Raw genomic sequence first — 21,493 nt, 5'->3', positions numbered from 1 at the left:
GAAAAAAACACAAACTAGTAAAAACATATCTGTGTCAAGAGATTCTCCGAATTTCGAGACTTCCTCCCATCCCCTTCATGGAATCTAATTTTAAACATCTACGATGTTGGGGTTTTTTTTATTAAAAAAAAGCTGGTATTGCGACCAAAAGTATGAAGAAATAGATCAACAAAAACAGAACATCTCTTAATAAAACCATCAGCAAAACATTGAAACAAATCAGAATGGAGAGGAGAGATGAACCTTATGAGCCAGGGAAAGCTTGAACAAAGAGGCATTTGAAACCTGAGACTGTTTATACCTCACAAACAGCACATGGAAGGCGATTCCAGATAGTGGGTACCACTACCGAGGCCACATTCAAGATGCACTAAGAAGGCATCCTGCCAGTCTGCAATATGATCAGGAATGCCTCCTCCTCAGATCTGACCAGGTATAACCAGGAACATAATGGATAATAAGATCTATCTTACTATCAAGATGCAAATTACTACGATTGCTGTGATGTACTTCTTACTCCACTGCTCCATAGAATCACAGAATCATAGAGTTGGAAGAGACCACAAGGGCCATTGAGTCCAACCCCCTGCCAAGTAGGAAGCACCATCAGAGCACTCCTGACATATGGTTATAAAGCCTCTGCTTAAAGACCTCCAAAGAAGGAGACTCCGCCACACTCCTTGGCAGCAAATTCCACTGTCAAACAGCTCTTACTGTCAGGAAGTTCTTCCTAATGTTTAGGTGGAATCTTCTTTCTTGTAGTTTGGATCCATTGCTCCGTGTCCGCTTCTCTGGAGCAGCAGAAAACAACCTTTCTCCCTCCTCTATGTGACATCCTTTTATATATTTGAACATGGCTATCATATCACCCCTTAACCCCTTAACCTCCTCTTCTCCAGGCTAGAGTAGGGTACTGGTTCCCCCATCCCTGCCATAGAGATTTGGGGTCAAAGTTTTATTTGCATCTCTTCTGTCCAAGTGTTGCCAGGGGTACCAACTTGAAAAAAAATTTTTTTGGGGGGGTCCCGTCCCACATAATCGATCACATGATGCAATGCATGCACACCATTTGAATGACAATGCCCATCAACTTTGCCCTCCCCGGCCTCCTCAAATATTTTATTGGGGGGTAAGGCCCCCACAGCCCCTAGGAGTTGGCTCCTGTGAGTGTTGCTATCTGTTCATATGACATGTTCACATTCAGTGAGCCTATGGAGAGCAGATTGGCATTTTCTGCCCCTGAGCTTGACACATTCAAATGAACTCATGGAAGTTGGAAGTTGGCACAGAATCTGCAATCCTGTTCCCTCTCCCCTGTATTTGTTCATGTTGGGCGAGAAGCGGCTTTTTGCACAGCCTCCTCAGTTTAGAGTGGATGAGCTGCTGCAAGGCCATAAACATCCATTGTCGTTCAAAACCCATTGACTCTAGGAATGAAATGTATTGACAGTGACTGAAGGGAAAGCAAAATGTTTTCTTTTCACACTTTCATAATAACCAACGTAACCATCACTTATAGCCTAAGGCCACTGTAATAAAAATTACAGGAAATACATGCATTAGCATTTCAAATATGCATCAATAAGGGTCAGGAGTACTGGTAAATACATATCCTTAAAATAAAAAGCACAGTCCTTGCCTTCCTAACTAGCTTGTTTGTGCAAGATTATTCTGGAGGGTGGCACTTGTGTCCTTTGTGATCATATTCCAGTTAATTCACTGTTGCAAAAGGTGAAGGGGAAGGATACTACTTAAGAAGAAGGGTGGGAAGCTACTGAAATAGCTTCTTTTGTAATAATGCATGCTCTGAGTTGAAGAATGCAGGAAGAAAGAGTTTAGGTTAACAGAGAGCAATCTCACTTTTTCTGTAAATAAGCAGTGTAGAATGATGGATTGAAATTATGTGTGCGGGCAGAGCAGCAGGCTTTGAAGAGAGCCAGTGTATGCTGTTTTCATCCAGATCTCCATACATTCTCAATTGGTTCTGGAAATGCAGATAGTGGGCACCTGCCACATCGCAACTGGCATGTTGTTCCCCAGAAAAGGGGCAGCTACACAGAAGGCCCTGCTCCAAGTTTATACATACAGGCCATGTATACACCAGATTGAGGATGGTTTTGAGTACTACCCAGAAGTGCTCAAGAGAATATAAAGAATGTGACTGACTATCCATAATAATTTATGTCTACCCATCATAATTTATTTTTGTATGGACATGACACTGGTAGGTGCCAGTGTCCTGCGTGTCGCATATGAAGCTTCCTGAAATCTCTGCAAGGGAAATTGAAAGGGGATTATATTATGCAAGGGATTATATCATACTTATTGGCCTGGCAAAGAACGTTGGTTTTTTTTGCCACCAGCTCTTCCCAAAATTTTTGGGGGGAGGAGAAGGCTTTGTTTGCTTTTTCCATACACATACATACACAGGGCATAGGAATGCTCGCCTCATTCTTTAAAATAAAGATACTTGAGATCCTTTATGTAAGTTCCTGTAGGAAAATATTATACAGAAACATCTTGAAATGCCTCTGGTGGTATTTTTTTTTGACATACTAAAGTTGTAAATGGTCTGGAAGTACAGAATAATGGCTCTGACTTCATTTGCTGTCATTGTAGCTATGTGAAAGAGCACAAGACGCTTGCTGATTAAGGTTTACTCAGCTGTGACGTTAACTTCTGGCCATTACTGCAAAGCTCAGTTGATACTGTCCCAATTTATTTTGGATTTCTTTTATTTTGACATGGTAGATTGATTCAGTAATTTTTACTGGGTAATCATCCCAAACCTGCTTAATTTAAAAACAGGAACTACAATCCCATTGCTTAATGGCTATGGGGCATTGCTTTATATTAACAAAGAAAGGCAAGACTTTCCCTTGGGGTATGCTAAATGCTGTCGGAAAGGTAGCAATAGGGTGGCCACATGTCACAGAGAGCCAGTGTGGTGTAGTGGTTAAGAGCGGTAGACTCGTAATCTGGTGAACCGGGTTTGCGTCTCCACTCCTCCACATGCAGCTGCTGGGTGACCTTGGGCTAGTCACACTTCTCTGAAGTCTCTCAGCCCCACTCGCCTCACAGAGTGTTTGTTGTGGAGGGAGGAAGGGAAAGGAGAATGTTAGCCGCTGTGAGACTCCTTCGGGTAGTGATAAAGTGGGATATTAAATCCAAACTCTTCTTCCTGCTTTGCAGCAGATAGTGTTCTGTTTGAAGGCCCATAAGAAGCATCAATTGCCCGCCAGCATTACCTAACTGTCAAACTAAGCAGACAGTCCATACACCTGGTTGCAGGCTTCCTAAATGAGATCTCAGTCGGTAGTGCATGAGACTCTTAAATTCAGGGTCATGGGCTCAAGCCCCATGTTGGGCATTTCAGTGGGTTGGACTAGATGATACTCATTGTTCCTTCCTACTTTACAATTCTGATTCCCCCACTATGGTGAGATTGACTGAATTCCTATTAATCTTATGATGTTTATGTGTGTGTATATATATACCTCTCCCTCCCTCCATCCATCATCATCTCCAGACATTTTGCATTTGTAATTTTTCTTTTAAATGCTTTCTATTTCAGTGTTTCCTTTTGGGGATTTTAGTTTGTACCCCAAGAAAATGTTCTGTTGTATGCCCATGTGCCTGTTCAGGGTGTGTGGAAGATAACAGACACGGCTACTTGCTACTTGCTTGCACTGAACGCTGTTGGAGACATGGAAAGGAATTTAACAGCAAATAATTAACTGATGAATCAGTAATTGGTGCTGGGAATTTTAGTTTAAAATGACTGTGTCATTACACAAAGCATACCCTCACCAATTTTAATACCTTGGTGAGACGAAGGGTGTCTTTTAAAGGTGCTAGATGGTATTTTAGCACCAGAGCTGTGATGTTGGCTAATGCACTGCCCAGTGATTGAAAGGGAAGTATAACTTTTAAGGTGAAAATAAAAACGTCTCATTGCTGAAATCAGGAAACCAGGTCTTTCATATTAGTATTAGTAGTTGCTTTTTGTCAAAGTTTTTTTTGTTTTTGTTTTGCTGTACGCCACCATCTAACAAGTAACACTGGCTGGTGTTACATGCTAATGGATTGCAACCCCTTAGGGACTTGGTCGTATTGAGAGAGTGAAAGAAGGCAGGCGAGGTACCACTTTTACATTAAAGCATTCATACCTCAGAGGTCATGAAACCTCTTATTCTGCTCAAGGCTTCTGGGGACATAGAGAGTCTCAGTCTTTTAGCAGAGAGTAATGAATGGCACTTGCTGACTCGTTATCTTTCCACCCCCACCCGTCTGTCAGCAGGGGTTAGTGCTACTCAGCATAATGAGCCTGGACTCTGCCTGCCAAATACATGCAGGTCTGAGAGTGCTTTCTCCCCAGTTGCTTTGTAAATCCACTTTTACTCTTAGAGAAGATGGCGTTAAGATGTGTACTAGAGGTGTCTCGCCAAGCTTTTTCTCTAAAGGTTGATAAGTGCTGTAAATGTGAGCAGAGAGTCCAAGATATGGAGCTGAAAAGGTGGCCTGGCTGAGCTTGAGATTGACGACAGGGTAATAATGCCTACCTTAAATGTCTTTGGGACTGGGTTATTTGAAGGACTGCTTTGGAGGCTGCTCAAGGGCTCACCGTCTTGGAACCCAAGATGGCATACATGTGGCCCTGACCAGCACTGGTATGTGGCCTCTGGAAGGTTGACCAAAAAATGTTTCCCATCCATGCTTTAAAAGCATAGGAAGAATTTCTAGGGTATAATCCAGGCATAGGCAAACTCGGCCCTCCAGATGTTTTGAGACTACAATTCCCATCATCCCTGAACATTGGTCCTGTTAGCTAGGTAGTCTCAAAACATCTGGAGGGCCGAGTTTGCCTATGCTTGGTGTAATCTGACAATTCTAGTGTGTGCAGATTGGTTTTATCATGGCATAAGCACAAACTGAGGGAAGAAGGGCCATGCCAGGAGGCTGCTGTGGATGCCATCTTCCACTCCCACAGAATGTCTCGGCCTCAACTCAGTTGAGGCGGGATGCAGGGGTGAATAATGAGCAGAAACAGCACTCGTACACACCTGTGCAACTTTGTTTTATGGGTTCGAGAGGTGATGGCAGAAGCGCCAGTCTGGATGGATCAAGTAGATTTTGCAGACTGGTTGTTGAGGGCACAGATCATTAGCTTTCATTGCATGATTTTTGTATTGTAATGCCTTCCTTTTGTATTTTAATGCCTGTCCTCAAAATGGCAACGTGACTTTACAAAGCCATTAACATAGGGCATTTTGAATTCTGTCTTTTGGAGTTCTAGTGAACTGTTGTGCCTCCTCAAAAAAGAAAAGAAAAGCTTATATTGTGTTCATTCAGGATCATCCTGCTTGTCGGGTGTGAAATATCATAGCCATCTTGTTTGTGTGTCTTTCTACTTCTGTTCAGTGCTATCCATGGTATCTTATGAGGTCCACCTGTGAGATTGTGCTGAATACTACAATCTTTGATTTTCCCCTTATATAGTTTATATTTAATCCTGTGGTGACTGTCAATTTTGGAATTTCTAGAATACATTGATCTCACTTACTCACTTATACACACACTTCTCATGGGCCTGATTTTTCCAATCATATCTTTTGCTGGAAATTTACTGGAGCTGTACTTTACATCCAACCAGTAATATTCACAACTGAGTTGCCGGGAGAGAGTAGTGTTATTAATAATCTATATAAAGCACTTTAAATGTGTCAAGTGCTTTAGAGCCATCCTCTCATTCATCATCGAGGCAACTGTTTGAGATAAGTATTAACATTTTTCAGAAGGTGAACTGAAGCTGCTAATGATTTGCCTAAGGCAACCCAATGGCCCATAGCTGAGCTCAGATATGATTCCTGGCTTCCCAGGTCCAGTCCCTTTGATCTCATAAATAAACGTGAAGCTACAGCTTGAGGATTATTCTTTCGAGTGTCTGTGTCCCACTGACTCAGAAACAAATCTTAGGCTACCTGTAGAGAAAAAGGTATTGAGGAAAAACTTTGACTTCCGTATCTTTGCATATTAACAAAATGGCATGGCTAATTAGGCCAGTTAGAATTCCTTACAGTATGGTCTTTTCTACAGAGTAAGCAACAGCAGGCAGATAATAGTATTTACGAATAAAGCCAAGGCAGAATTTGTGTCTTGTTTGCAATTTATGCAATCCTGATTATTCATATTACGGTATTTGAAATAAGTTGCTTGACCTGCAGTATTTAATATTTTTCCAGTATATAAAAGCATCAGTCACAATGGAAGTGCAGTGACATACATCAAATATATTTGCCAACCAGATTGCTTCAGTTTTGGACTGCAGATGGATAACAGTAAATTTCTTTCTGTCTTTCAGAAATGTACCGCTTGCCATTTGCACATCAATGGTTATTGTCACAGTTGGCTATGTGTTAACCAACGTGGCCTATTTTACAACTATTAGTCCCGAGGATCTGCTAGCTTCCCAAGCAGTGGCAGTGGTAAGTCATAGTAGAATGTATCATGCAAATGAGTAAAATTTTCAGAATAAGTTTCTTGATCATGATGGAAAACAAGAGTTTACTGGATGAACTCCTTAAAGCTGAAGAATGGGAGAAGGTATTGAGGAATTCTACCAATTAAGTTGATATGTCTTTCCTTCTCTTTTGGCAGACTTTTGCTGAACGTTTACTGGGAAGTTTTTCCTTGGCTGTCCCAATTTTTGTTGCACTCTCTTGCTTCGGATCTATGAATGGTGGGATCTTTGCTGTCTCCAGGTGAGTCAAATGTGGGGTGAGGGTAAAGTCATAAAATTTGAATTTAGCATGAAAAACTGGGAATATTACTTCAAAGGGGGAAAATCAACATTAAATAATGGCATTCATTTGCAGTGAATTTTCCTCTCCTTTGCTTCAATACCACTGAATACAATTCAGTGAAATGAATAGAGGCAGGGCAAGAATACAGCTATAATCTTGCACACTTCCCATTCATTTCAATGGAATTTAAACAGCAATTTCTGTTGGAAACCCCCTCCCCCATTTGCTATAATATTGCAGTGATAGTGGCTTAGCTCAAAGGAGAGAAAAGAAAACTGTAGTTTTCAGTAGTCAGTATGGTGTAGTGGTTAAGAGCAGTAGACTTGTAATCTGGGGAACCGGGTTTGTGTCTCCGCTCCTCCACATGCAGCTGCTGGGTGACCTTGGGCCAGTCACACTTCTGTGAAGTCTCTCAGCCCCACTCACCTCACAGAGTGTTTGTTGTGAGGGAGGAAGGGAAAGGAGAATGTTAGCCACTTTGAGACCTTCAGGTAGTGTTAAAGCGAGATATCAAATCCAAACTCTTCTTCTTCTTCTTCAAATGAAGCAATGCTAACTGGCCCTTGTTTTTGAAGACTGACTAAGAGTGGCTGAAGGTAGAAATGTTCATGCTGATTTCCCAGGCTTCTAAATTTCTTTTACATCAGAACTTCTGATGCTTGTCTTGCATAGTAAAAAAACCCCAGCACTGCTGAGGATAACTTTGAATGTGTTCTACACCTCTAGTGAGTTGCTTCCATTCATCTTGGTAATGAGTGTCTTTAAAAGCTGTCCAAATTTATTTTCCCACCAGGATGTTCTACGTCGCATCCCGCGAGGGTCACCTTCCTGAGATTCTGTCCATGATTCATGTTCGCAAGCACACTCCTTTACCAGCTGTCATTGTTTTGGTAATTCCTATAAACAAATGTCCCTGTACAAGGCTGCATGGCGTGAATCTGCACTGGAGGATTCAAATGCTATTTAAATACTTCTTGAATCTCAGTTATTTATTTCTATCTCATACTTTAGATGCATGTGAGGGGTGGAAAGTAATTGCAGAGGTGATCTATTCTAGAGACTCCTCCTTTTGACTCTCTGTTAGTTGCATTTAACTCTCGCTGGCTGGTGCCTAAATCACACCTCATTATGTTTTATTTGAAAGGTTGAAAGAGAGTGATTAGCTAAGCTCCTCTCAATGGAATGAATCTTCCTAGATAGGGATGCAGAGTAATAAAATTCTACATAAAAGCTACACACTAGTGTACTGTCTGGTAAGACCCTGAAGTCACATTACAGGTATCTTGCAGAGAAAATGCAAACAACAGTAATAGATAGACTGGTATTGCCACCTGCCTTCAGGGCACTGGTTCCAGGTTATAAAATAATGTTTGTTTTCTGATTTCTATGCTTTTTTCATATTTTTGTTTTGGAGAATCGAAAGCCGTACTCCTTAGTGTGCTGGCTTGGATACAAGTTCTTTAGAAACAATAACACCGATTCCCAAATAAACATATTTATCTCCTCTGGTCCTGTTGAAGTAAGATGACATGTGGATTTTTACAATGCAATTCATGTGCAATTCATATGGTTGTGATTCTGAATTTTCCATTATCTGTGTCATCTTTAGCACAGAAACATCCTCACAACAGGAACAATGGAAACAATGCTGCTTTCTAAATCACATAATTTGTAGCCTAGGAGAGGGCATTCTTGGGGGCAGCCCCAAGGTTGTTGAATTCCCTCTCCACAAATCACTATATAGCTTTCAGCGAATGCTAAAGGCACACTTCTTTACCTTAGCCATTGACATATGAGATATGTTTCTTTCAGTACCCGCCCGATTCCTATTAAGGTAAATTGTTTTAACTGTTTTTAAATATAGTGGTACCTTGGTTCTCAAATGTAATCCATTCCGGAAGTCCGTTTGACTTCCAGAACATTCAAAAATCAAGGCGCAGCTTCCGATTGGCACAGGCGCCCTGGAAACAATAGCTGACAGCCACATTGGACGTTTGGCTTCCGAAAAACGTTCAAAAACCGGAACATTTACTTCTGGGCTTTCAGTGTTTGGGAGCTGAAATGTTCAAGTACCAAGGCGTTTGAGAACCAAGCTTCCACTGTACTGAATCAATTTTTTTGGTAACCTACCCAACACCGGATTTAACTTTGTCCTCCCATCCATCAGCTGGCATAATGAGTTGGGTTTGCTGAAGGGCAGGTGGGCGTGATTTTGGGGAAAAGGCTTTGTGGGTCAAATTGGACCCCTAGTAGGCCAAGAAGGGCTGGAAGTTCCCCACCCCTGATGTAGTGTGCTAAGAGCTATGGGGGCACCACAATGTTAATATAAGGAAATACGGCAATAACAGTTTGGGCAATAAAGCACACTTCTCCTTTTAATTTATTTTGCAGCACCCTCTGACAATGATCATGCTCTTCACCAGTGATCTCTACAGCCTCTTGAACTTCCTCAGTTTTGCCCGGTGGCTTTTTATAGGCTTGGCAGTTGCTGGGATGATTTACCTCCGATATAAGCGCCCTGAGATGCCTCGTCCTTTCAAGGTAACCTCAGGAATATGACTGTTTTACATAAATGCCATGTTTATACCATGTGTGCCTCCTCTTCCCCATGGGCATTTTAATGGAAATATATTTTGTAGTCATGCACTTACTTCTATACAAACTTGCCCATTCTATGAGATCGATTTCTAAGGCCTTTTTCTGGGTCTTTTCAGTGGGTGGCGACTAGGAATAAGGCTAGGTCAGCTGTGGTACCACTGTTGAGCAACGCCTTCACAAAAATATTTATTTGGCACTAACCAGGGCGGGTGCAAGAGATTGCAACACCTGCTGCTGCGTTCCTCACTCCCCCTCCTTTTCATGGCAATAGCAGCGCTGCTCCCACTCTCATTTATTTTCTCAGCAACCTTAATTTCCCTGTTGCTCTAGCAGCACTGCTAGCGCTAGCGAGGCGCCCCACCTCCTCTCTCCCAGCCTTGCGCTAGGAAGGTCCAAAAGGGTGCTTCCTCAAAGTGGAGCATTCTGGGAAGTGTGGCTGTGAGACTGGCTTTGCCACTGCCCCTCTAATTCTAGACATCATTTGTCCCTGCTGCAGTAAACTGCAGGGGCAGCACTAGTAATATCACAGCCACCCTACCCAGAATGCTTTGTGGAAAGATCGCCTTGGTCCTTCCTATGAGAGTCAGAGGAGGTGGAGTCAGAGAGCCTTGCTGGGCAGTTGCTGTGTCAGCCAGGCCAGCAGAGGCAAACAACAAGCCAGTAGGAGTTGCAGTCTGCCACCCCTCCACATCCGTTGCCTGAGGCAGTTGCCTCAGTTTGCCAAATGGTAGCTCCTGTAGTCCAACACCAACTTAAAACTGCATTACTGCCCTGAGCATTTGATGGATGATAGTTTTATGTTGTTCCTCGCTGTTGCTATCCCCCTCCGCCCCAATTAAATTTTGGTTTGGATTTTTTGACAGTTTACTTGGATTTTATTGTTAATTGGTTTTTGTGGTTGTGACAGGCATCACTGTTGGAAACCGAAGCTGTTACTCATATTGTAGCATTTTCTTGATTTTAAAATCATCTCAGATTATGTTATCAGTTGTGATGACAGAAGCACATATTTTCCCAAGTTTATGATGGCTGCATAATGCTATCAGCCATCAATGCCCATGTCCAAAATGATATTTAATTTGGCAGTCTCTTGCCAGGTTATTTATTGTACTTGGGAAAGAAAATCAATATGTACTTAATGGTTTTAAAAGGCAGCCCGTAACCTAGGCACCTTCCTTCATTGTAAAATTGATTCTAATGAGCAATTACAAAAGGCGCCATCTTTGCTGCAGTTGCTCCTGCCTTCTACTCCAATAGAAGCTTGAGAAAGGGACTCGGTACTAGAAAATGCATTTACAAGACTTCCAATTTAAAGACTGTGCATAGCAATGTAGTGTTTGTCTGAGTGGGTAATTAAGCAGCTGTTGGGATGCCTATTACATAAAAGTGCGTTTAATTTGCTCTCTTTAGCTACTTGTATTTGCAGTGCCTGTCCTGAACACCTGTATTTCTATGAGACTTGCAGTGTGCCCCTGTGTTTTATCCGATTTATATTTCATGGAACATTAAATACCAGCGTCATTCAATAGCCAAGGTCAGGGTATTGCAATAACGTCTTTTGGTGTGTGTTCCAGGTGCCGCTCTTTATTCCTGCTCTGTTTTCTTTCACCTGCCTCTTCATGGTTGCACTATCACTTTATGCTGACCCTGTCAATACTGGCATTGGCTTTGCAATTACACTGACTGGCGTCCCTGCCTACTACCTCTTTATCATATGGGACAAGAAGCCAACGTGGTTTAGACGGCTGTTAGGTGAGTAAACGCCAATAGGAAATCATTCCCTTTGTTGTACATTCAGCGATAGACCATACAGTATCTCTGAAAACTGCAAGTTTTAATTTTTTTGGGAGGCATTGTATCCACTAGTTTCATTGCCACAGTAAGGCATCTACCTCATTATTTTTAATGTAAATGCCAATTTATTAAGCAGTTATTCTGTACCAGTAGAACTCAATACTTGAAGTAATACTCTTTGAACAAAAGCTGTTTCAAATTACTGAATCTCCCCTCAAATTCCCCAAGTAAGGATATATCTAACAAAAGCCATGGGGCCATGATCTCTGGTCAAGCAGTAAATGATACTGAACTTTTATTTTACCTTACTGGCACTTATCATGGACTATATCTGTTTGGAAAAGAACATATAGTGAGAGAACCATACCCCCCCCACCCCCAATAGCCTACTTTGACCCAGTTTGTTTCTGTCATTGTCCCATGTATTGACATCTGAATTTTGGTTGTGTTTGATCAATGTTAAAGAGAGCTGTTCAGCTGTAAAGCAAATGCAATTAATCTCTGATCAGTATTGATCAACTACTAGGAGATGTCAACAGCAGCCAATATTTCCATGATTAGTACTAAATACCACAAGTAATTTGTGCAAATTCAGGGCTGATTTATGACCCAAACCTAGGTGCTAAAGATAGCACCACAAAAAAATAAGTATTAATTTTACTTAAGCATAAGAAGAGCCTGCTGAATTAGCCCAATGGCCCATAGTGGAGCATCCTGTTCTCACAGTGGCCAACCTGAGGCCTATGGGAAACTCACAAGAAAGACCTGAACGCAGTAGCACTTTCCCTGCTTGTGATTCCCAGCAAGGCAAAAGGCAAGTGTCAGCCACCATTTCTCAAAGGCACTTTTCACCTGTAAAAAATCCACACTTAGCCTGTTTTTCTTTCTCATCCAGAATCAAATTAGCCATCCCTATACTGAAAACACAAAGTTTGCTTTTGTTTTAAGTGTATATGCTTCTGAAGTTGGCAGCCTTCTCACGACTTGACTTGAAAAATGAACTTTTCTACTTCTCAATTTACTGCACTACTTCAAGGTGTACTGGATCTTTTTCAATTATCTAGTTACATAAAAGCAGAACAAGAATCTTATAAGATAGATACAGTGGTACCCCTGGTTACGTACTTAATTCATTCTGGAGGTCCGTTCTTAACCTGAAACTGTTCTTAACCTGAAGCACCACTTTAGCTAATGGGACCTCCCGCTGCTGCCGTGTCACGGTGGCAGCAGCGGCTGCATGATTTTTGTTCTCATCCTGAAGCAAAGTTCTTAACCGGAAGTAATATTTCTGGGTTAGCGGAGTCTGTAACCTGAAGCATATGTAACCTGAAGCGTATGTAACCCGAGGTACCACTGTAATTCCACTTGTAGCTTAGCAGCAGAACACAGCAAAATAGTTATCAGTGAAATTAGCATTAGAATTTGTGAAATAATTTGACTCGGCAGTGCAGATTTGAGAATAATGATCTGTCTTCTTAACCATGATAAAATTAGATCACTTAAAAACAGTGCCATGAGTAAAAGGAATATAAAATTAAAATGCACATGACATTCTGTAGGAATCTTTCCTGCTATTAAAACTGATGTCTATAGCAGTTTATTTTTCTCTGCCTGAGAATAAGGCAATGGAAGCAATATCTTTCACTCGATAGTCAACATTTCCAAAGCTTTTGGATCATATTTTTATGAATCCTTGTGGCCACAGGATGCCAGTATTGAACCATTTTATGCGAGCAAAAAGAAAACATTCCCTTCCAGGCAGTTACTGGGGAGACTTGATTTCTGCTTGCTGTGGCAATGCAGCTGATTCTTTGAGCTCTTAAAAAGAAGCCTATTGTTTTCTCTGGCACGAGAAAATACAAATACCTGTAAATGATACAGACATGCATTGCAAACCTGGCTAAGATAATATTTACAGATATTAGTGTATTTCACCGTATATGATTAATGCCTGGAGAACTGTAGTTTGTTAAACTATGTAATCAATTTTAATTGAAATATAATGGTTATTGTTTACCTAAATATGCAATGCTTTGTTAAATGTAGTTTGGTACTGGATGAGATTATCAAAGGATATCAGGATGGATGCTCAGTTTGTGTCTCAGTCTAGACTTCATGTCCTTGAGGGTCTAAGCTACTGTACATGAATTGTATGCTTTTCTATCTCAGTGACTGGAAGATTGACTGCACTTTAACAGTGTTCTAACAAGCTAATATAATGTTACAATATAATGTTACACTGAGTTGCATCCAAAGACCTGGGTGAACCTGGGTTTGGAAAACATGTGAGCTATAGTTTAGGTCATAGTAGTGGTGCTGTGAGTTAAACCGCTGAGCCTCTTGGGCTTGCCGATCAGAAGGTTGGCGGTTTGAATCCCCGCGATGGGGTGAGCTCCCGTTGCTTGGTCCCTGCTCCTGCCAACCTAGCAGTTCAAAAGCACGAAGTGCAAGTAGATAAATAGGTACCGCTCCGGAGGGAAGGTAAATGGTGGCTCTGTGTGCTGCTCTGGTTTGTCAGAAGCGGCTTAGTCATGCTGGCCACATGACCCGGAAGCTGTACGCCGACTCCCTTGGCCAGTAAAGCGAGATAAGCGCCACAACCCAGAGTCATTCACAACTGGGCCTAATGGTCGGGGTCCCTTTACCCTTTCCCTTTACTAGAGCAGCTGCGGTAGTACTGGAGGACGAATAAAGTGGCCTAAGTCTGTTCTCCAGGAGCCTCCAAATTTTTATGTTCATGCTAAACTAAGGTTTGGCTTAGCACTCTGTGAGAACTGGACTGAAGTTAGTTTACTTTAGGTCCCATTGAAATCAATGGAGCAAGTTAATCCGAATGTGCCATTCAAATCAATGGGAGCCTAAATTCATCTAATTTAGGCTGCAATCCTAACCTCAGTTTCTTTGGAAATAAACCCTATTGAATTCAGTAGGATTCAACTTCTGAGTAGACATGGTTAAGATTGCACTGTTAGTCCAGAGATCCAACCCTCTGTTGCATGCAAGATTAATCTTACAAATGGCCTTTCATAGAACCTTTCAAAAAGTCTCCTCTATTTTTGTCCTTTATAGACAAGACAACGTTAACATTGCAAATCATCTTGGAAGTTGTTCCATCAGAGGGGAGTGCCACATCATGATCTTCTGCAGCTGAAAGTAGCAGAGAGGCCAAGCAACCAGCTTCTTCATCAGTCGAGGAAATGTGTGTGTGTTCACCTTCCTAGGCAACATGGAGAAATAATGAACTGTGGAGGGAACTGTTTTATAGTGTCAATATTTTTATGTGTACTGTGGACTCAGGCCACATTCTTGAAAGGAGAAGCTATGGAACCTTTGTGGAACAAAGTGCATGCTCTCCTATGAGAATAGAGTCAATGTAATCTGAAATTCCCTTTATCATACAAGGGAAGGGATCAGTTTTTAACACTGATGATTTGTACTGTAGTGTAAATGAACATTTGTTTAAAAATGTTCAAGACAGCTAAAAAAACAAGAGAGATAATGTCTGTATTCTGTGTATTGGGTCTAAAGAAAGAAAGGAGTAAAAAACCGTGAGTGCAAAATTACTCCATCCCTTGTTAATATCTGTTTGTTTCATTGAGAACACTACCAAGTTCAAAACTATTTACACTCTATTTACCTTTTTAGTTCTTGCTGATATGGATGGGCTTCCTGTTCTTTTATACCAGGGGTAGCTAATGTGATGCCTTCCATATGTTGTTGAACTACAGCTCTCATAATCCCTGACCATTGACCATGTTTGCTTTGGTGGGTGGGATTTGGAGTTCAACCCTGTTGGAAGGGCACCACTTTCCTTACTCCTACTTTAGATGAACCTAGCAATCTATTTCCAGAAAAGCACTCTCTGAATGAATGGTGCCGACACAGCCACAGCAGCATCCTGCATGAGGTCACTTGGGCAGGGTGCTGTACACTTTCTCAGCTGCAAATCAGCACAAACACATTATATTGGATACACTGGATTGTGCTGATTCAGCTGAATTATTGGCAACACTTTATTGATGACTGGTAAGCCTTTAAGAAGATGGAGCTTATTGTCTCCAATCCTAGCCTCAGTCCTACCATGCCCTATCTCATGCCACAAGCCCAGCAGCAAAATCTGTGTTGCTTCAATGCAGCTGTCCTTCTGCCTAATACTTAAAAGCACAGAAGCTTATAGGGTTGGACCATAAGGGAGGTTAGCATCTTCCCTGTGTTTGTGATAAAGCATCTTAAGAACAAATGCTTTCATTAGGCATATGGATTATTTCCCAGTCTTAACAGTTTCTTTTAAAAATGACAGCTACCAAAACTTTGGTTATTTCCAGTCTGGAAATTTGGGAATTATGCCCAGAAGCTTAAGAACCAAGTAATGAATGGTGTATGCCTCAGACAGCTTTGGAATTCTGTTTGCTATGGACAAAAGCCAAATGGCCAACTGTTTTTGAAACTCAGCACAGAATTAGGGAGTACCTGGTGACATGTTGTATGGTTTTACTTTTCTTTGAACAAGAAGCACACACACAAACCCACTACTCACTTTGCACACACAAGCATTGGTGTTTTTTTGTGTAGCTTTTGTCCCACCCCATATCTTGTAAACTTTAGTCCCATGTTATCAACTGAAATCAAAGAAAATTCTTCCTCCAAACTCAAACATTTCCTAACTTCCTATTGCAAAAGTATTAATATTTAAATATTCATCTTGAATATGTTGTTTGCCTTTGGTTTGGAGTAGAGGTTAACCTCTCACTAAAACCTCTGTTGCAAAGTAAGTTGCTATTCTGCATTGGTAATCTTGCTTATAGCCATAGGTTTCTGGCAACAGGAGAAAGAAGGAAGTAGTTATTCACACAGCATATATGGAATCCAAAGTTGTCGTGATGTGATGGTGACTGACATGGATGGCTTTAAAATGGGATTATACAAAGTCATGGAATATCAGCCTGTCAATAACTGCTAGTCAATATGTCTGTATACTACCTTCAGTATTGGAGACAATGTATTTCTTAATACCAGTTGCTGTGAAACACAAATTGAGAGTGCTGTTGTGATCATGCACTGCCTGTAGGCTTCCCACTGGCATCTGGGTAGCCACTCTGCTGATATTAAAAACAGTCTTGCTTTTGTTAACATAATTCCTAACTTGAATTATAGTTAAATAGTTGGCTTGTGTGTATACTTAAAGGACACCGTTTCTCAAACTTCTGCTGCTCCTCAAGCCCCTATAGTTAGGAAATCATTCTAGTTTATTTGTGTCATAGTAGTTTTTCCTATTTAAACATTATTTATTTACAGTGTCTGTGTTCTGCTCTTACTGGCGAAGGTTTTGCCCAGTATCCTCTATGTGTGATGGGCTCATGGGAAGAACCTGCCCCATGAGCCCTTGCTGAAGAGGGGAGGGGAAAGCCTTTATAAGGCTGCTTCCCCTGGAGCTCAGGGACAGTTTGCTTTGAGAGCTTCCCGCCCGCCCACCCTCAGGTTAGAGCCACCACAGGGCTAAACTGATCCTGGTACCCAATGCCATGTCAACACTTGCCCTGCCTGCTGCTGTCAATAAAGATTTGGTCTGATTTTATCCCATCAACATTGTATTTTGCTGCTCTCATGGGTCACATAATGCTCCTGCCTGGGCAAAAAGTTTGACATACAAGGGAAATGAAAGGAAGGAAATAGGAAAATCAGAAAAACAGGCACCAATTGTTCCTATAATGACCAGCTAGTACAGAATATGCTTTCTTCGCCATTAGTTTCAGAGAAAATAACCTCCCTCTCCAATTTATTTCACATATAAGTAATCTCAAGGGTTAACTTGAAAGCAATGTCTATACAGACTGATGTTACTTATGCTGACAGTATTCAGTTGAGTTCTTCTATTCCAAAGTTTCTTGGGGGTTTTTTTGTTTTGCATTTGGAAGCATAACATTAAGAAAAACTGTTATAGACATCACTTTTTAATAGGATTAGTGGCACCCTCACAAGCTCTGTGTCCTTAGAGAAATTGCCTTCTTCATTAATTGTGCAATTGCACATTCTGTACAGAGTGAATAATTTGTAAAGTAATAGTGTGACTTTTAGAAAGGCACACAGGAGACTTATTATTCTAATTAATAATTCCATTGCATGAATATTTACAATCATAATAATACGGAGCTATATTAATGAGGTACCCTCTGTGTGATAAAACAAGAGGAGTAGGTTGCAAAGAAATGTATAGCTGTACAAAGCCCAGAGAGTAAACAGCATTGCACATAAAACAAATCCTCACATTTGGGGTCCTGGAGATTGGTAACCCACGCATGTCTTACAACCCAGTGCCATTCAGATGGCTTACTGAAATTCTCATCAGCACCATCTGGCACAGCCATGAAGGATGGGGCTGATGGGATTTGGCAGTCGGAAACACCTGGAGCGTTGGCAAAGGCTACCTTACAATATGGAATGTGCCACAGCCAAAACACAGGGTGTGGAAGAAGTGATCTAAAGGGGAAGCACTGTGGGTGGGAGATGTTCCTCCATCCACTGCTAGATTTAACTCCAGTCTCCTCTGCCTGTTTCTTTCAGCTGAGCTTACTATCAGCCTCAAGGGCCTTGCCAGGAGAAATGTGGCTAGTTGGTGGGGTTGTTGGGATTAAAGTGGCAGGCAGGGCAAGGATTTGGCACCCCTCACCCACTTGATACTCCTCTGCTTTACATCACTCCCTGCTTTACAACCATGTGGCAGAGCCACATCTAGTTAAAGCCCAAGTATGTGTACGGACCTAATTAAATGCCAGCATGCAGCAGTACAGCAAGAGGGATTCATAACAATACCTTAGAGCTCAATCTGATAGACCTGCTTACATGAATAAGTGCGGGAAGGACAAATGCTGTAAAGTTCTATCCATCTCCATTTACCATCTGCCTATTGATTTTAAGCTGCCTGATACAGTGAGCAGGTGTTGGTCAGGAGCAAAGCTAGAAATATCTGCTATTACTCCATTTGTGTTTCACCAACAGTGAGTAATAGAATATACTCTGACTTTGTTTATACAGGTGTAATCCAATGGGAATTGGTAAGAATTCAGCAACTGAATCTTCTTTTATTTACAAAAAGCTGTGCAAAGCCTTGCTGCTAATATAAAAAGGCTGATTAAGATCACATAAACCTAAGAAGGAAATGATAAACTTTGGCCAGAGTAATTAATTACTACATATGCATTCCATTATTAATAGGCATTTGTAGTGCAATTCTAGGCACCTGCACTCAAAAGCAAAGCCTACTGAATTCAACAAGACTTATTCACTGTCCAGTGGGGAAAGCTGCCCAGTTTTGTAAACAATAGCCAGTTTGGAACTAATTTTCTTTGAAGAAATTATGCTTGATCTCTAAAGAGGAACTTAAATATCTTAATTAATCAAGATCTCACCTTTTACATTTATATCCAATGCATCTGAAGAAAAACAGACATATTGCTGGAGACTGTTTTGTTTAATATTGAGAATTTGAGATAGGCTGCTTAGTTTTAAAGAAGTAATTGGGCAGTGGTCAAGAATTTCCTTGACAGTCGGTTAATGTTCTCTATTAAATGTTTGCATGAGTTTCATCTTTTCACTTCTGAGTTAAAAATTATTACATTGGGAGTGGGACGTTTAGGTTGTTGTTTTAAAAAAACTTAATTTCCCACTGTCACTGTTGGAAGGGAGTGGGGAAAGAGATGAAATTTTAGCAGGTAATAAACTATCTGCTGTCATTCCTTTATATTATATAATGAGATCCAAAATACACTGTAGATTATTGGCAACAGCACATTTTGCCTAGCTTAATTATGATTTCAAATCAAAACAGTGGATGCTTATTGATTGGTAACTTCTCAGGCAAAGGCAGATAAATGAAAAGTACTCAACATTCTCTTTTCAGTGTACCAAGTAAACAAATCTAAAAAGTCTGTAGTGAAAATAGAACTGCTTATAAATGTTGCAAACTGAACGCAATGAAATACGGTGTTTCTAAAATGAAGTGAGGTGACTAAATTTCCCGGTTGGTCCTGTAGCTGGAAAACATGCTGTAAGGAGAATGTAAGCTTTGCAGACACATTGCCCCCATTCACATGTTACTCATAGCATTTACAGCTTGAAGCAGGAGTGGTGGTGCTACCCACAATGTAAGGTTCCTGCATTAACCGTCCTTTGATATCCACACATCACATTTGTCATGAAAAGCAGCTGTTAATGCACAGAAGCTTCACATGAACAAAAGACTTATGCAGCCATACTCAACACCCAGACAATCTTTGGAGTGAGCCACATTCAGTGTGAAGACACTGGGGGGTGAAGTAGCCCAGGGATGCAACATCAAGGATGTGCCCAGAAGCATACAGTGGTACCTCAGGTTAAGTACTTAATTCGTTCCAGAGGTCCGTACTTAACCTGAAACTGTTCTTAACCTGAAGCACCACTTTAGCTAATGGGGCCTACTGCTGCTGCTGTGCCGCTGGAGCACGATTTCTGTTCTCATCCTGAAGCAAAGTTCTTAACCCAAAGTAATATTTCTGGGTTAGCAGTCTGTAACCTGAAGCACATGTAACCTGAAGCGTATGTAACTCGAGGTACCACTGTATTCTAGTTCTTGCTTCAAAGCATGAGCTCCCTCTCGAGTAATATATGAATAGGGCTGGTGCCTATGGGAAATAAAGCAAACTAGGATTAATCTGCTAATTTAAAATGGCACTATAGTACTTCAAGCAGTAGAGATATTTTCTAACAACAGAGAGCTTCTATTTGGATGACTTGTCCTTGTTTGCACTTTTTCAATTTCTCCTTTGAAATCTCGACAAGCCTTTTCATTACTGGATACATCCTGTGGGGTTCCTGTTCCTATTTCCTCATCATGCAGAGAATCTCCAAGCAGATTAGCCACATCGCTGGTGTAGCAGTTCTGGGATGCAGAAGATGCATGCCGCAAGGAACTGGAAGGTGGAGGCGGATGCTGCAAGCTAACAGCAATGGGTTAAATTGTCACATGAAGGCTGCTTTTGAGTGGTGTCTGCTAAATAAGAGTAACTTGGAGATATTTAAACTGTTGCAGTCTTGATATTAAGGACTTTGCATTACAAGGAGAAACATGTTGGTCTGCAATCATTGTCAAAGAGGAGTGCATGGCTAATGTGTGCGACACATACAGGGCCTACGAACATGATGCTCTGCAGTTCCTTTAATGTGCTCCTGGATCTGTTTGCTATTGGAAATGGGTGATATACACCTGTAGTTTTGGAGAAATCCATGCCAGCCCATTCCCTTCCCCCTTTGAATCTTAATTTAAATAGGACCATGTACAGGCATCTCTTTTAAAAAGCAAGCAAGACTGGAACCCTCAGGGACAGCTCTGATGTGGTGTAGGAAACAAGGAACAAAATGAATTTCAATCAAAAGTAAATATATAATAGTGTAATGAAATAGCTATGGAATTGTCCTGAACTAAGGGTAGAATAGCATCATTCCTTCGATCAACAGATGGATGAAGCACTCTTTTTGACCCTTATTAGACCCATTTCCTGGACATATAACTGTAATAAATATGCAATTAAGTTTTACTGTATTGCTGTTTGATGGCTAGCAGTGATGCCTGCTCAAAACATCCAGCAGCTATTCAAACGCCCACACACCTGATAAAGTGGCTGGAATAAGAGTTATGGGAGCAGAAATTGGTCTTTTTGGGGTGATTTGTTTGTTTTTTGTATGAATTTGGAGATAGTGCTAAAGGTGATGCTGTTACTTCTAATTGTACAGAAGATAATAACATGATAGGCCAATTCCAGATTCCTGAACAAAAGCTCTACATACCTCCAAAAAGTGTGGGAAAGCCCTAAAAGTATGGCAAGGATGGGTGAGAACCTATATATGCATCTAAAGCAGTTTCTGGTTGTACACTACTCACATTATTTAAAATAATTTGAAATATATTTATCCTCTAATTGTAAAGCTTTTAAATGAGCTCCTCTTGTACTGTTGATGTGTTAAATATGTATATATGTGTATACAGTTAAAACAAGTTATACAGAAATGCATTTTTGCTAAAAATAAAAATGCCCCTTAAAAAGTCTTCATATTTTAAAATTCAGTTGCCACCAGGAACTGTTATGTGGTATTTAGGCATAGTGAATTAGTGTGCACTGTCCCCATAAACACAACACAAACTCTTCTCTCCCTTTTTTCCCTTGGCCTTGGATAAATCTGCTGCAGGCCTGTATTAAGAGCCTTGCCAGGAAGCTGTGTAGAATCCTATAAGTCTTTCTACAAGGAAGCCTAAATTTGGCAGCGGG

The 21,493-nt window shown here is 41.0% G+C and overlaps 1 protein-coding gene across 3 annotated transcripts in view; it reads left to right on the top strand.

Moving 5' to 3' along the window:
• The window catches only part of SLC7A11 (solute carrier family 7 member 11), a 96,760-nt gene extending 75,487 nt beyond the window's left edge, over positions 1-21,273 (top strand). For all 3 annotated transcript variants that reach the window (XM_083457417.1, XM_083457416.1, XM_083457415.1), the window contains 6 exons: positions 6,362-6,485; positions 6,658-6,761; positions 7,597-7,693; positions 9,195-9,344; positions 10,976-11,153; positions 14,265-21,273. In XM_083457417.1, the coding sequence (XP_083313543.1) occupies positions 6,362-6,485; positions 6,658-6,761; positions 7,597-7,693; positions 9,195-9,344; positions 10,976-11,153; positions 14,265-14,332 (721 nt within the window). In that variant the 3' untranslated portion in view covers positions 14,333-21,273. The remainder of the gene's footprint in view (positions 1-6,361; positions 6,486-6,657; positions 6,762-7,596; positions 7,694-9,194; positions 9,345-10,975; positions 11,154-14,264) is intronic.
• The last annotated feature ends 220 nt before the right edge of the window (positions 21,274-21,493 follow it).

This window comes from Podarcis tiliguerta (genome assembly GCF_965153285.1).
Source record: "Podarcis tiliguerta genome assembly, chromosome: 9".
Classification (NCBI taxonomy): domain Eukaryota; kingdom Metazoa; phylum Chordata; class Lepidosauria; order Squamata; family Lacertidae; genus Podarcis; species Podarcis tiliguerta.
Note: the sequence above shows the minus strand (reverse complement) of the source record. Positions and strands in the feature narration are given on the sequence as shown.